Genomic DNA, 15,777 nt, shown 5'->3' on the forward strand with positions numbered 1-15,777 from the left:
TAGTGGAAGGTAAACATCATTCTTTGACGTCAAAATACTCGTCAGACTCTCTCTCTCTCTCTCTCTCTCTCTCTCTCTCTCTCTCTCACAGGCAACACCGAGAGGACCCAACTTGAATAAATTTGTGTACCCAAATCCGTAATGCACCACCACAAATCTTTAGCGGCTCTTTCATGAATCTTTACATAAAACCAAAAGCTTCTCTCGCTAACTAAATTCTTAAAATAGTTGACCAGCCTCTCACACACACACATAAGCACTCACAACTAGCCTGATTGACTTGGTATGTAGCATTTAGAAAACTAAGTCTGTACCTCGAGGAGAAAACAGCAGCACTTTGGAACACGATTTATGAGACTAGATTTTTAACACGGCTCTTAAAGTTGACAAACCTTGACGATGTTTATTTACCTGGACATTGAGAAATAATCTGTTTCGACGAGGTAATAAAAATACTCCAAAAGTTAAAAAAAAAATACAATAATATTTTGTAGAGTGGTATTAAATAGCTCACACTAAATTCCTTCTGATTTATACACACATGCAAATAACTCTGGAACGTGAGATATATAAATAAAAATGTTTACAAACTATAATCACATATATCTGTACACATGTGACTTTAAGTGTGGTACAGTGGATGGATTATATTATCAGAATGGATCAATAGTTTCCTCAGGCGTTCACCTCAACATTGCCAGATCAAAACAAATACTCAGCCTTGATTCACTATACTACCACTATACCACGAGTCATTCTATAGCTCTTCAAGTAATGACTCAACCTTCTAGAATACGACTCAAACCCATCAATAATGACTCGACCTTCAAGAACTACGACTCAAACCCATCAAGTAATGACTCAACCTTCTAGAATACGACTCAAACCCATCAATAATGACTCGACCCTCAAGAACTACGACTCAATACCATCAAATAATATAACTCGACATTTCAACACAATGAATTAACCTTTACAGTACAATGATAACCTTTAAACCTATTAGAAACACCCTAATCTGACCCCAAACACACTATTTCTCTTTATACAAGGAGATAATACCTGCATTTGGTTCACTCTAGCCGTTAATCTCACTGTTGGAAGACTCGAGGGAGGGACGATTAGCGGTGGCGCATGGAAGGGGTATACAAATGGTAGGTGTCTAGAGGGTGGGGTGGGGTGGGGTGGGGTGGGTGGGGGTGGGGTGGGACACTATTTATAACCCAACCAGACACTCAGACATTATACCAGGAAAGGGAGACGCGTAATCATTTATTGTGTGAGGTAGAAACACATGATCGAAGAGGTTTTATAAGGACACACTACCAAATTTATACTTCAGTCTGGGGAGGGGGAGGAGGTTGGGTGCCTCTATTAGTATTGTCTTTGAGTTACGATACCTATTAGTGGAGACCTGTAGACAGTATGGTTATATTTTTTTTTTAGGGGGAGGGCGGAGGAGGTATCGTAGAATATAAACCGTCTCGTAAGAAAGGTTTAAGTACTGTCGACAAGGTGTGGGGGTTGGTAAATAAGGTGGAAAAGAGAGACTGTAGCCCACCACGAGACTGCAGCCTTCACAGGAAAGAAAATAATAAAATTTATCCATTCTTTAATATACGGCAGCTACCATACATACACAAGACAGCTACCATACATACACGAGACAGCTACCATATAAACAAGACAGCTACCATACATACACAAGACAGCACCACATGCATTATTCTTGCAGCTATGAACCAATTTAAGTCTCAATAACAGTGTTGGGTGATAGCAGCAGCGCCAAGCTCAACCGCCCGGAACGTCAAGCCTAGACCAGAGTAAGACGTATCAGTCACATCTATACAGTAATGGAACGATGTGAAATGTTTTACATGTTTAAATATTCCGATGATTGATCTTATTTACGACTTATGGGTTACTGAACAGTCTTAGTAAGTCTTAGTAATAGAAGTCTTATGAACTGAACAGTCTTAGTAACTGAAGTCTTAGGAGAACATTGTATTTCAGTGTCCAGTTAAATGGATAAGAAACTACCAAATATACAAAGCTAGGTTAGGTAGGGTTAGGTTAATGTTAGGTTAGGCTAATGTTAGTAATATGATTAGTATATAGTGAAGGTTGAGAAAGAGCATACAGAGACGAGTCACCTTCCACCCACACACCCTTCCACCCAGCTCACACCCCTCACACACTCCACCCCTCACCCTACACACCCCTGCCACGAACATTCCTCGACTGGGATATAAATGACAGATAATAATTAGGAAAGACGGGAGTAAAAATGTTGTAATGTAGTGACTTGGTGGTGATAGGGTAAACAAATATATAGGCTACAGGTGCAGACGTTAAGGGAGGCACCTCACGACTCCAGTGTAAATATATGATGCTAAATAAGTAGTAGATGGCTGAGTGGGTGTAGTCATGTCAACTTTACAATCAGCTGTGACAGTAATAAACACCTTGTCCTCGTAAAAACATCCTGGAAGACGATAGAATACTTAAAAGAAACGCCCAAGAAATTAGATTGTAACAGAAAACGGGAATATTTTGAGATAATAACCAAAGAAAACGGTATAGTAATACTTTAGGAGTGACTTAAGAAGACGAGTGTAGGGACAAGGGGTATATATTTTTTTTTCACCTTCAACTAGTATTGTGAATCACCACCAGGAGGACAAGACACACAGACAATATCTGCATTATACGGGAAAGTCACAGTAATAAAAGTAGAGTTCATTTAGGCAAAGAGAACGTCGCTTAAAAAGAAAAAAAACTCACAAGGATTAAACGGACGTCACTGAGAAACAATTAAATTACAATAATAATAAAACAACTATTAATTAACCAGAAGGAAAGTCACAAAGTCAACAGGAAATTACCGAAAGAAGAGACAAGACACTAAGTAAAGTCTCACACAGTGTCGAATGCCAAAGTAAAGGGATGGAATTATGTCGACGAGGTATGGACGAATGGCCGTGGGTGTCATCTCTATACCCAATGCATTAATAACAGTTGTCAGAGTATAATTCAAGAGTAAATTTGTACTAAAACTCAAGCAACTTAACCATTCCTGAGGTGATTCTGTTGTTATATGCTGAACAACGATTAACTTTTACCTGTGATAAATGATAATTAGTAGCTAATTAACATAAACGCCTGTGCACCTGACTCATACCATACACCTGTAATACTTTTAACTTATATATATTTAGTATGTTTCCCCTTGTACACTTTCTTATAACTCTAACGGTAATTATAACATAATATGAAACAAACTTTTTAACTAAGAACAAATAAAAACTATATTATCGCTACTATACGCTATCAGCATCATTCGTATTATTTACACTGTCTGCATAATACATTCAATATACATAATCCGTGTATAGTCCACCTGAGGGGAGGGTGTGAGAGGGGTAGGGGGTGAGAGGGGTTGGGGGGGTGAGAAGGGTTGGGAATTGAGAAAGGTAGGGGGTGAGAGGGGGTAGGACATGTTGTTTACCTGTTTACCTCCCTCGACAGGTGAGAGTACAGGTGTCTACTTCTCCAGGTACGATGGTTGAGTCTTGGGTCCACTCTACCTCACCTAAGATATAATAAACTAGTCCCCACTTTTATGCATATTATTCCGCCTAAAACTCACACCAAACAGTGTTCTTATCTCCCACTAAACGCCCATAATTCCAGGTAGGTGCGGCCCAGGTAATATACATCGTTATGACACTCCTTGATGTTTACGACGCAATTGACGCAATCTTAAGCGTTAATGAGGGGTTCAGACGATGGGTATTACCTTAGAGGGGTTAATTTGGGATTACATTACAGGTGCGCACGACTGTAATTAGTCTATCATGTAGTTAAGAGCGCGCTTCATAAGGAGGAAATGATGTGAGGTTGGTTCCAGACGATGACGCCAGCTGATAGTGTTCTGTGCCGAGGCGGTGAACTGAGGGAGGGATAAGTGAATAAGCGAGCAGAAGGATGATGTACTGTAGGTGTTGTGGGGAGAGTGGATGAGGGTGGGAGGGTGAGTGAGTGAGTGAGAGAGTGAAGGTGGGTGTAGACGGGTGACAGTAAGAGGAATAGAGAGATAGCCACCGCGGAAGCCACCTAGGACACACACACACACACACACACACACACACACACACACACACACACATTACACCGTGGGATAATTACTATAAGAACCAGTTTTGCTAATGACTTTTCCAGGAATAATCACCTTTACTTCACACATTTTTGGGGGGAACGAACACTAAACTGTAACAACACCCAAAAAAAATTATCCTTAACATAAATTATATACATATTTCACAAGTTAACGTCATAGTTGTTTATAAAAGCAAATATATTCCACTATGAACTCCTACTGTTAACTACACTTGAGACTATTTCCACATAATCTTGATTCTTAAGACACACAAGTCACAATCAAACTACGAAGATGCAGAAGGCCACTAAAACCTGATGCCTTAGTTATATATATAATGAGTAAACTACGGCACCAGTAGGGGGGAGGAGGGTGAGGATAATGAACACACACGTCCCCTTATTTAGAATCTATAGCACTAAGAAAAAAAAATCAGCTATGATAAAATACCGAACATCCGCTGATCTTGTGTCCGGATATATAGGGATGCAAGTGTCCGGATGCATATGGAGGGGAAACCATGCATTTTTATGTCGGTAAGCAATTATTTACTACCATAGGATGCCCGCCATAGGTATAATTTAACCTAGGTTTAATTAGCAAGCTTCACCTGTGTCTACGTTATACATCCGGTGGTTCATGAAGGGATGGAGATGAGATGATTATGTCTTAACGATGTTTGTGGTGGTGGTGGTCTAAACATGGTCTCTACTCTGGGTCCGTTTGGTCCTAATGGTCTAGATCACTCACACTACACACTTAACCTCTCTGTGAACCCCCGTTGTGGGTCTTTGTTGATGTTATGTTTTGTTTGTTAATGCTAACCTAACCTAACCTAACCTAACCTAACCTAACCTAACCTAACCTAACCTAACCAAACCTAACCAAACCCAACCAAACGTAACGCCAAGTAAACTATATTATTCACCAAAGGAGTTCTTTTCATATGCAAATTTAACACTTTCCTTTGTTGATTTAATTTGTTACCTGGCATAATAATACTGCCTTGGAAGGTAACCTGACAACTTGTGTATAATAATTTATGTTTAATATTTTAGCCACTCCCTTTACCATATATAAACATTATGACTCGATATTTTAAACCGGTTTGATCATTAATGTAGAACCTAACCTAACCTATACCTAATCTACCCTAACCTAACCTAACCTATACCTAACCTAACCTAACCTAACCTAACCTATACCTAATCTAACCTAACCTAACCTATCATCTTTCTTTAATATTTCCATTACTATTTTATTTTAACTATTTTCTCTATTATAATAAGGTTGAAACTTTACTAACAATATTATAAGCAAAATAGTGGACATATTTCCGTCTGCTTTAAATGCAAATCAAAAGCGTGCGGTGATTCATAAGTAATAACAAGGTGATTTGACCCTAAGTTTACATAATTCAACAGAGGGGGACAACGACGCCCAGTGTGAGGGTGGGTGGTGAGGGAGGGTGGTGAGGGTGGAGGGTGGTGAGGGTGGGTGGTGAGATGGTGAGGGTGGAGGGTGAGGTGGTGAAGGTGGGTGGTGAGGGTGGAGGGGAGGGTGGAGGTGGTGAAGGTGGGTGGTGAGGTGGGTGAGGGGCAGGGGGTGGGGAGGTGGGTGAGGGTGGTGAGATGAGGGGTGTAGGGGTGGGGGTGAGGTGGTGAAGGTGGGTGGTGAGGGTGAGGGTGGTGGGTGAAAGAGGGGGAGGTGAGGTGTGGTGAGGTGGGTGGTGAGGTGGAGGTGAGGTGTGGTGGGGGAGGGTGGAGGGTGGGGGAGGTGATGAAGGAGGGTGAGGGTGGTGGGTGGGTGAGGTGGGTGGTGAGGTGGTGGAGGGTGGATGAGGGGGTGGTGGGTGGGTGGGTGAGGGTGGAGGTGGTGGGAAGGGTGGGTGGTGAGGTGGTGGTGGAGGGTGGGAGGGTGGTGGGGAGGGTGGAGGTGAGGGAGGGTGAAGGTGGTGGGAGGGGTGGTGAGGGTGGGTGGTGAGAGGGTGGGGTGAGGGTGAGGTGGGTGGTGGGGGGAGGGGTGAGGTGGTGAGGGTGGGAGGGTGGGGTGGTGAAGGTGGGTGAGGGTGGAGGTGGGGGGTGGTGAAGGTGGGTGGTGAGGTGGGTGAGGGGTGAGGTGGTGAGGTGGGTGGTGGTGAGGGGTGGGAGGGTGAGGTGAGTGGAGAGGGGTGGTGAGGAGGGTGGGTGAGGTGGGTGGAGGTGGTGAGATGAGGGTGGTGAGGGTGGGTGGTGAGGGTGGAGGGTGAGGGGTGAAGGTGGGTGGTGAGGGTGGAGGGTGAGGTGGTGTGAAGGTGGGTGGTGAGGGTGGAGGGTGGGTGGTGAAGGTGGGTGGGGTGAGGGGTGAAGGGGTGAGGGGGGTGGTGAGGGTGGTGAGGGTGGGTGGTGAGAGGGGTGGTGAGGGGTGAGGGTGGGAGGTGAGATGGGGGTGGTGAGGGGTGGTGAGGTGGGGGAGGGTGGGGAGATGAGGGTGGGGAGGTGGGTGGTGGGAGGGTGGGAGGGTGAGGTGGTGAGGTGGTGGGTGGTGGGGAGGGTGGGTGGGTGAGGTGGTGGAGGTGGGTGGGTGGGGGAGGGTGGAGGTGGTGAGGTGGGGTGGTGGAGGGGTGGAGGGTGAGGTGGTGAGGTGGTGGTGAGGGTGGGAGGTGGAAGGTGGTGAGGGTGAGGGTGGTGAGTGGGGTGGGTGGGAGGGTGAGGTGGGAGGTGGGTGGTGGAGGGGTGAGGTGGGTGGGGTGGTGAGGTGTGAGGGTGGAGGAGGTGAGGGGAGGTGAGGGTGGGTGGTGAGGTGGAGGTGGTGGTGAGATGAGGGTGGTGGAGGTGGGTGGTGAGGGGTGGAGGGTGAGGTGATGGGGTGGTGAGGGTGGAGGGTGAGGTGGTGGAGGGTGGTGAGATGAGGGTGGTGAGGGTGGGTGGTGAGGGTGGGTGGTGAGGTGGTGGGTGGTGAGGTGGTGACATACATACATCAGGTACACATTGGGTGACTGAGAGTGAAAGTGGGGTTCCATAAGCCTCACGGCCTAAGTCAATACAATTAACTTAAGTGTGTGTGTGTGTGTGTGTGTGTGTGTGTGTGTGTGTGTGTGTGTGTTACATACAAAATATAAATCTTAAAAATAATAACGTAAAATCACTACATCAGATTCGATTAAAGAAACAATTGTCAAATATAAAGATGATGATGATGATGATGATGATGATGATGATGATGGTGGTGATGATGATGATGATGATGATGATGGTGGTGATGATGCCAGATCTAGTCAATCACATCCACCATCACCCGTTAACACGTCACTGTGGCGTAAGAGTCACCGCTACGAGAGAGAAAAACAGTTTAATATTTACGTAGCTAAGATATAAACAAAACTAAATTAACTTATCAGACGGAAAAATACAAGAGATTCACAAAACAACAATAAAACTCATTTATCGGCAAGATTCGTTACGCTCTGGGTGTGTCAGTCTCAGCAGGGAACTAAAATAAAAATACTCTTGAGAAAATTATATTACCAAAGAAATTTTTATATTAAATCACTATGTATCTACTAAAATGTCATTCGTTTATATATTAATACAAGCATTGTTCATAATTTTTAGTGGGTGGTAGTCTTTATGCATCGAAATATTGGTGTTAGGGTTTAAACAATGAATTTTCTACATAGAATATAATGAAGTTGCTTAAACATTCATCACTGAAACGTTCTGTAACAATGATTATATAATTTATTTCAATATTATTCTTTTCTGATTTTTTTTTCTTCTTTTTGGTGAAGTTCTCATGTCAGGGTAGGTCAGGGCGTAGACTTTATACGCGCTTATTAATCCATTCTCTCTTACTCTCTTAAGCAAGCTTTTATACACCTTGCGACTGACTATATACAATAGCTTTGAGTTGGTTAATGAATGGTGAATAATATACATACTTTGGTGTGTGTGTGTGTGTGTGTGTGTGTGGATTAGCGATTGGCCGTAGACGATCATGTAGAATTGTAGAGATTAAATATACATATACATGAATACTTGCATAGAAAACCTAACCTAAACTAACCTAACCACCCACACCCAGATCTGCGCAGTTCTCGACTCTCTCTGGGTGTTTACAGAATTCCTGATCGTTTGACGTAATAATTAGCCCCCCCCCTCCACAGCCTCCTCTACAAACAAACTAGTGTACATCTGTTTGCTTTAGTTTGCGTCTGTTTGCTTGTAAAGGCGTCTTGTAACACACTGTATGTCAGACTGTCCTCAAAGGCACAGAACACATCCCGTCATAATGATAGGAAATGGTCCTTAGGTTAAACCGAGAGAGAGAGAGAGAGAGAGAGAGAGAGAGAGAGAGAGAGAGAGTGTGTGGAAGGGATGGACGGATGTAAGGGAACAGACAGTAAAGATAAAATGGGAGAGGTCGAAGCGATGGAAGAAGGGAAAGAGAAACAGGGTTGTAATAATTAATGGTCATGTATCGTTTATCTAAAGTGATTATCCAGCCTGAGCCGACAAGACCTGTATGCCACCCTAGCGAGCCAAGCCACAAAATCACTAGCTGGCATCATCGTTAGTATCTGCCTATTGATTGTTTACTATTAGTTTTCAACCTGACTCTTGGTTACAGTTCATAACATCTTCATCTGCCTAAGTTGGGATTTTTTATCGTTTGGCGATTTTTTTTTAGTTAAGTGACTAGCTGGCGACTCTACTAGCTGAGAGAACTACTAGCTGACAACATCTAATAGCTATGGAGAAAAAGAGGGAAGATGACGTCAAAACATCAACCAATCAACAATCTTTTACAGTTTATACATCAAACCAGACCCCCCCCCCTCCCACACACACTCACAAAAAGAGAAATCTAACCACAGTCCTGTCAACACCACCAAAATGACTGACACACACACACAAACACAGTCTTTCACCTTACACAAACACAACGTCAGCCTGAACAACGACCACACATGAAACTACACTACGATTGTAAACTAATTGAAAACGTCACTTCACCACCGATTAAAAAAAAAAAAAAACAATCAGGAACTAATACCCATAAATTTTAGTTCTACTTGGCATCCACCGTATATGGTAGAGAACAATTTCCTGGTACAAACCCTCTCTGTTCCCTCTCACCTGACCCTACCATACAAATCGAAAAGATGTTTAAGGGATTTTTAATAGGTAAGAGATAACTAATTAATGTTAGTGTAGGTTAAATAAGGTCAGTGTTTATGATTAGACCTGGCATGTTTTGTAAGGTCATGGAGGGTGTGTGTGTGTGTGTGTGTGTGTGTGTTACGAGAGCCATACGTGTATTATACTTGAGAATAGGACGTTGAGATGATGTTATTTATTAAGGAGAAAAAAGTGAGATATTATTGAGAAGAAAGAAATATTTCTATTTTCTTCTTTATTAAGTTTCTGTTCTTCTTTCTCTCCCGTGATGTGTCTCAGTGCTGCGTTAATGTCTCACTTCTCAACGCTATAAGGTATTTCTCAGCTTCTTTCTCTTGTTGATGTGAAGAAAATTTGTCCCAGTATATCCCAGGTAAACATATACACACAGGAACAAGTGTATAGAAAGTTACGGGAATTATTAAACACAGAATTACGTAGAAAGTTTTAAATGTCTAGAAAATAAAACATAATCATTTATCCTTCACATACAAGTATAAATGACTATAAGATCCATATTAATAAGTTTTATCCTATTTTGTATTATTTATTACGTGGATAAAATAACAGCATTAAGATTAGTAGGTCGGCGGGTTTGTCGTCAATATTAACCGTAAAATATATACTGTACAGACCTGCCACTATATGAGGATTCAAGACCCCTATTCAAGCAAGACTAGTGACGGAAATCAACTCCAGCTGCTGCGGTGGTAATGAACAAGAGTGACGGGAGGTTTGTATAGTATGCCCGTATATGGACCACTAACAGGAACAGGCAAGCACAAGAGACCCAGGGTGACGCCCCGACAGATCCCAGCCGATACCCGTCTTCTCTGTCCAATTTTGGGAACGTCTCTATCCTAGCTGACGGCATCTCTGTCTGCTATCTTTACACGCCTCAGACTACCCGACCGCTGATGGCTATACTTAAGAGTCACAATGCATTTTATTGACGCTGGTTTACGTTCATGAAGCTTATTTGGATTTGTGGTGATGCTACGTGTGTGTGTGTGTGTGTGTGTGTGTGTGTGTGTGTGTGTGTGTGTGTGTCTGTGTGTGTGTGTGTGTGTGTGTGTGTGTGTGTGTGTGTGTGTGTGTGTGGAGTTTTAAGACAGCATAAAATTGAAACCTTAAAAAAAATTATGACACGTTTTATTGTACTGAAAGACCGACAGAGAGACAGACAGAGAAAGATAAATGAAAATAAAGTGAGGAATAAACAGAGAGAGAAGAGGAAAGAAGACAAATATACAGACGTAATTCAAGAAAAAAAAAAAGAAACGGAGAGAGAGAAAGAGAGACACTAGAATTGACTTGACTCAACAAACCGCATTGAAGGAACGAGTAACTATGAAGGTCTTACCCATTCTGACACGTCTCATAATTTGTTATTCTATCACACACACACACACACACACACACACTCTATCCTTTCTTCACCAATACCCACAATAAAATATAAAATACGTCCAACTAATATAAACCAAACATATATTATTATTAATTTATTTCCAAGGTTTAAAATCGTTCGCTCCGTAACGTACATAATCCTGGAATGAATTATTGTACATTATTATTTCAACTGAGATATTTGAAATAGTAATGTTATTTTTTGAAAGATATTTGTGTTTTATTGACTGATTTATGGTGATAGAAATAATAATTAATAAGAGATAGACATAAATGAAATATATACCTCCATAGCCTTTGATTAACACACTGTCGACTCTTGCTGACGTTGAGTGCTTACTAAGGGTGATTGTCAGGGCCAGATATATATATAGTGTTAAAGATTTAGTGATATAAGTTAATGCCTGGTAACTCTTATTATTAGTATACCAACCATACGGTAACTTCCTATATTTACTGTAATAATAATAATAATAATAATAATAATAATAATAATAATAATAATAATAATAATAATAATAATAGTAATAATAGTAATAATAATAATAGTAATAATAATAATAATAGTAATAATACAAATAATAATAATACAGTAATAGTGGTTACAGTTGAAGAATATGTTTAGGAGTACTGTACTTACCATAGGACTTGCCAAGGTAGGCATCAATGTTCTCCTCCCGGCGTGACACTTGTTCCTTCTTTGTCTCTTCTTCACGCCTCCTCCCGTTCTTCTTCCCTGCCAACACAAGACCAAACTGACATAATGACAGATAAATAAGTCATTGGGGGAACGCGTACCTCAACCTATCATGAAAATTTCCTCTTTTTAATCGAGTAAAGTAAAATGTGGTTTAGAAATTCGATGAGCATTTGGCCATTTTTGAATAATCAGAGAACATTCGATTTTGTTCTCTTGTGGTTATGTATTTTTTGTAGTTTGTTTTTGTATTTTGGTTTTCAATGTGAGGAGTTTTTATTTAGCCCGGCTGCCACTTACCATCTGTCATAATGATGGTGTAGCTGTAGGCGTCAAACTTCGTCTCGTTGTTGTTGTAACGGTGACGATATCCATTCCTGCCTGACGTGTAGGTCGTTTCTACGGTCACGTCCTCGTCTCGACTGGAAGGTGATCGTCCTCTATGGCGACGACGATGAGCACGACGAGTACTTGGTGTTGTCGTGTCAGTGAGGGAAGATTGAGTGTGGTGGTGTTCGTTCCAGCGGCGTCTGTTGGCCGTGAGTGAGGAGGGACGCTGGTGTGTGTTCACTTCAGACTCCCGACGGAAGACAGACGGAGAAGACTTTCCTCCTTCAGCCACGTCACGTATACTCGGTTCATCATTAGTATACTCTGATATACCCTTTTCTCTGTTGACATCTTTGTTATGATTTTTCCCCCGATGTGAATGATCTGACTGAACTGTAGAGACTTTATCTTCCTCATCACTTTCTGGCGCGTCGAGCAGTTGTTTCTTGCTTCCCTCGCCATCAGACCGGTTGGCGTTGTTATCTTGTGAGTTATCGACCAGGTAATAGATCTCACCATCTTGTGTTATTTGTCCAGTACTGTTTGTTGATGTTTTCGTCCGCACTGAACATCCTCCATCGTCTGTATCGTCCGTCTTTCCTTGTTCACTATCCTTCCCCCTCTCCTTCTGGAATGGAATATTACATTAAACACCTGAAAAATTACAGGAAATATCACAATAAAAAGATGTAGAAGTGAAAATACAAATGGTAGATAAGAATATTTACCCGAATCTGTAAACTATAAGTGAATTAGACCATTAGACCATTACTTATGCTATCCTCTGACGGCGTGAGAAACAACCTAACCTAACATGACTTAATCTGACCTATCCTAACCTAACCTACCTGTGTGGACCAGCCGGGACAGCAGGCCAAGACGGTGCGGGTGTTGGTCTGTGATTGGTCCTGGTACACGGTGCGGTAAAGTGTCCTGGGAAGAGAAAGTGTGTTAGGCTAGAGTCAACACACACACACACACACACACACACACACACACACACACACACACACACACCTGTTTCACACTCTAATCATATAATAACAAAGCAATAACAATAATATATCCTAAAATAAACTAATATAATAAATGATTTATGTGAGTCCAATCATCTTACTCACATTTTTGTAAACATAAGTAACTTTTTAATATTATGATTTTCCGCTAGGGCAGTAATGGAGGAAAATACAATAAGTAAACAAATATAAGATAAATAAATTGAATATATATTTTAAAAGAGTATCGAGAAACAGTTCCATGTCGAGAATACATCTAGAGACAATAACTTTCTCTGGCCGTAGGAGTTAACAGGCATAAGAGAACACCTTATATAGCACCAGGACAGAGTAACACCTATTATCCTTTTTCCTTCCTCGTGTAGTAATTACGGTGGGTCAGGACACACACACACACACACACACACACACACACACTTGTCAGTCCATACTTAGGTGGCGCTGAGAATAATAACCCTAGCTTTTAAGAATTCGATCCCCAGTAGTACCAACTCCCCACCTTGTACTACCCCCAACCACCACCACCACCACCACCTGTAACTCATCTCTTGTTAAATTAGATAGTTAACAGGAATATTGTCCCGTTTCAATAAATAGAAAAGTATTACAGGTTATATCTGAAGTTTAAGATATACGGGAAGGCAGCGTGTGTGTGTGTGTGTCAGTGTAGGGGCGTGTGTGTGCGTGGGAGACCAGACCCTTCATTAACCACCAGGTAACCATCAGCCCACCTGGATAGCTAGCGCCTACCTACTAATTTTTTAAGGATATTTGACTCGGCATTATTTTCACAGGGTTAGCGCGGTGTGTGTGTGTGTGTGTGTGTGCTGAAGGGAAACAGACGCCCCTCTTAAATCTATAGTGTGGTGGCCAGAGATTTTTTTTTCGATAGCGATATTAATCTAACCAAGAATTCGGATTTACCTTTGTAGTATATTACTCAAACTGACACAACAACGACACTAGACTCTTTGTGATAGAAAAAAAACCTTAAAGTAGCAATGCGAAAATACTTGAAAAACTATTACGGTCTCAGCCCAGAAAATCATAAATTGGGAAAGCTGTCAGTGTGGCCATAATTTCTAGGAGGAAACTGTCAGTAGGTGGAGACTTATGGCTTTCCCGTGTGTCCAACTACTGCTTAAAGAACCAAATTTAAAGGTGTTTTAAAATCTGCTGCCAGGGTCAATGTTATCCCAGGCCAAGGTTAAAGGCTTGACCAAGAGGTAAATGTTGTGGGATGGTGAAGGTTATTTGATGACCCTCTGCATGGGCGTCTCTATGTGTACTCTTGATATATTCACTAAGGCTATTACTCTGACACACCCACCACGCCCACACACCCAACAAATCTACTTCCCTCCATGCCCACATACCCCACACTAGTCCCACACACACATCAGTCCCACACACACACACATCAGTCCCACACACATACATCAGTCCCACACACACAACCACAACTCACACAAACACACACACACACACATTCATAACCACCAAACAAGGTCGACAACTCACTCTACATCACTACAGTACAGAACCAGAGAAGAGAACCTCCACGACCTACAGGAGACGTCTCTCTCTCTCTCTCTCTCATCAGTTACATTCAATACTTCTTCAACATAATCCTCCCTCTCCTCCTCTTCTATCTCATCCTGTCTTCTCTTTCATCAAAATACATCTCTCTCTTCTCTCATTCTCAACTGTTATTTCCTCTTTGTTCTCTGATTCTCTCGTTCGTTTCAGTTCTCTTAAAAACAGCATCTTACTTTCTTTAAACTGTGAACTGAACAGAATAGGTTCGATTTTTTAATTGATTTGAAACAATTACCAGAAGATGGATAATTAAAAGTAGAGAAACGAATCATTAGTTTAACCATGGCGTGTAATTGTCATCAAACACTCAGCCAATTGACTCAAGTGATTGTATAGCTGTTTGACCATCATGTTGTATACGTGAAAAGAACCGTGTTTTAGCATCCACCCAACTCAACCTAACCAAACCTAACCTAACCCAACCCCAACCTAACCTAACCCAACCCCAACCTAACCTAACCGCATGTATGTTCTTCAGTGAATTATACCAGACAGGAGATAAGCAACACCGCCAGCTCGTGGACGAAGGGAGATGGTGTGAGACGTGGTCGTAAATACGCCAACTGTGTCGAGTATTTAATTGTTTGGGAACTGTATCTTCGTCGACGCTTCTGGGATACCTGAGCAGGTGCGTCACGCCCAACAGGTGATGGGTGCCTTACAGAAAGAACAAAGTGGTTAGGCCTAGTGTGGTCTGTGTGTGTATGTGTGTGTGTGTGTGTGTGTGTGTGTGTGTGTGTATGTGTGTGTATGTGTGTGTGTGTGTGTGTGTATGTGTGTGTGTGTGTGTGTGTGTGTGTGTGTGTGTGTGTGTGTGTGTGTGTGTGTGTGTGTGTGTGTGTGTGTGTGTGTGTGTGTGTGTGGTGTGTGTGTGTGTGTGTGAATATTACCCAATAAGTCAGGCGAGGAATTAAACTTGTGGTCAAAACAAAACAAAACAAGAGCATTAAAATGTGTCAGGTTGGAGGAAGAGAGAGGAAGAGGAAGAGGGATAGGAGAGGAAGAGGAAGAAGGAGAGAAGGAGAGAAGGAAAGGAGAAGGAACGTGCCTGACTTAATGTGTTGATGGATGATACACACACACACACGGACCATCAAGCAGCGTCTGGTAGTGAGGAACACATGACAACTACGACCATATTATGATAACTTATGAGCCAAAAGGTGTAAGCAATAAGGTGTAGGGTCGCAGGTAGAGATGAAATGAAATACTCCCATAGGTAATGAAGTCTTTTGCATATCACATACATTTTTTTTTCATTCATTCACATTTATATTCATGCTATGTTGAGTTGTAAATAGTTTGCATCACTTAGTACGGTTTCATATATAAGTTTGACGACGTAATCACAACAAAAAATGTCCCGTGATGGCCAGAGTACTTTGACAATTTATTCTCAAACCATGA

At 41.9% G+C, this 15,777-nt stretch overlaps 1 protein-coding gene across 4 annotated transcripts in view; it reads right to left on the reverse strand.

Annotated features, from left to right (window-relative positions):
- LOC121861399 (multiple epidermal growth factor-like domains protein 6) overlaps positions 1-15,777 on the reverse strand; it is a 107,877-nt gene that overhangs the window by 42,856 nt on the left and 49,244 nt on the right. For all 4 annotated transcript variants that reach the window (XR_006088018.1, XM_042359075.1, XM_042359074.1 and 1 more), the window contains exons 3-5: positions 12,604-12,688; positions 11,726-12,383; positions 11,369-11,464 (exon numbers count right to left, since the gene is read on the reverse strand). Coding sequence is in view for 3 of the 4 variants with exons in the window: in XM_042359075.1 (XP_042215009.1) it covers positions 11,369-11,464; positions 11,726-12,383; positions 12,604-12,688 (839 nt within the window). In the remaining variant the exon portion in view is untranslated. The remainder of the gene's footprint in view (positions 1-11,368; positions 11,465-11,725; positions 12,384-12,603; positions 12,689-15,777) is intronic.

The sequence above is a fragment of the Homarus americanus genome, unplaced genomic scaffold, assembly GCF_018991925.1.
Source record: "Homarus americanus isolate GMGI-L3 unplaced genomic scaffold, GMGI_Hamer_2.0 scaffold24260, whole genome shotgun sequence".
NCBI classification, from domain to species: domain Eukaryota; kingdom Metazoa; phylum Arthropoda; class Malacostraca; order Decapoda; family Nephropidae; genus Homarus; species Homarus americanus.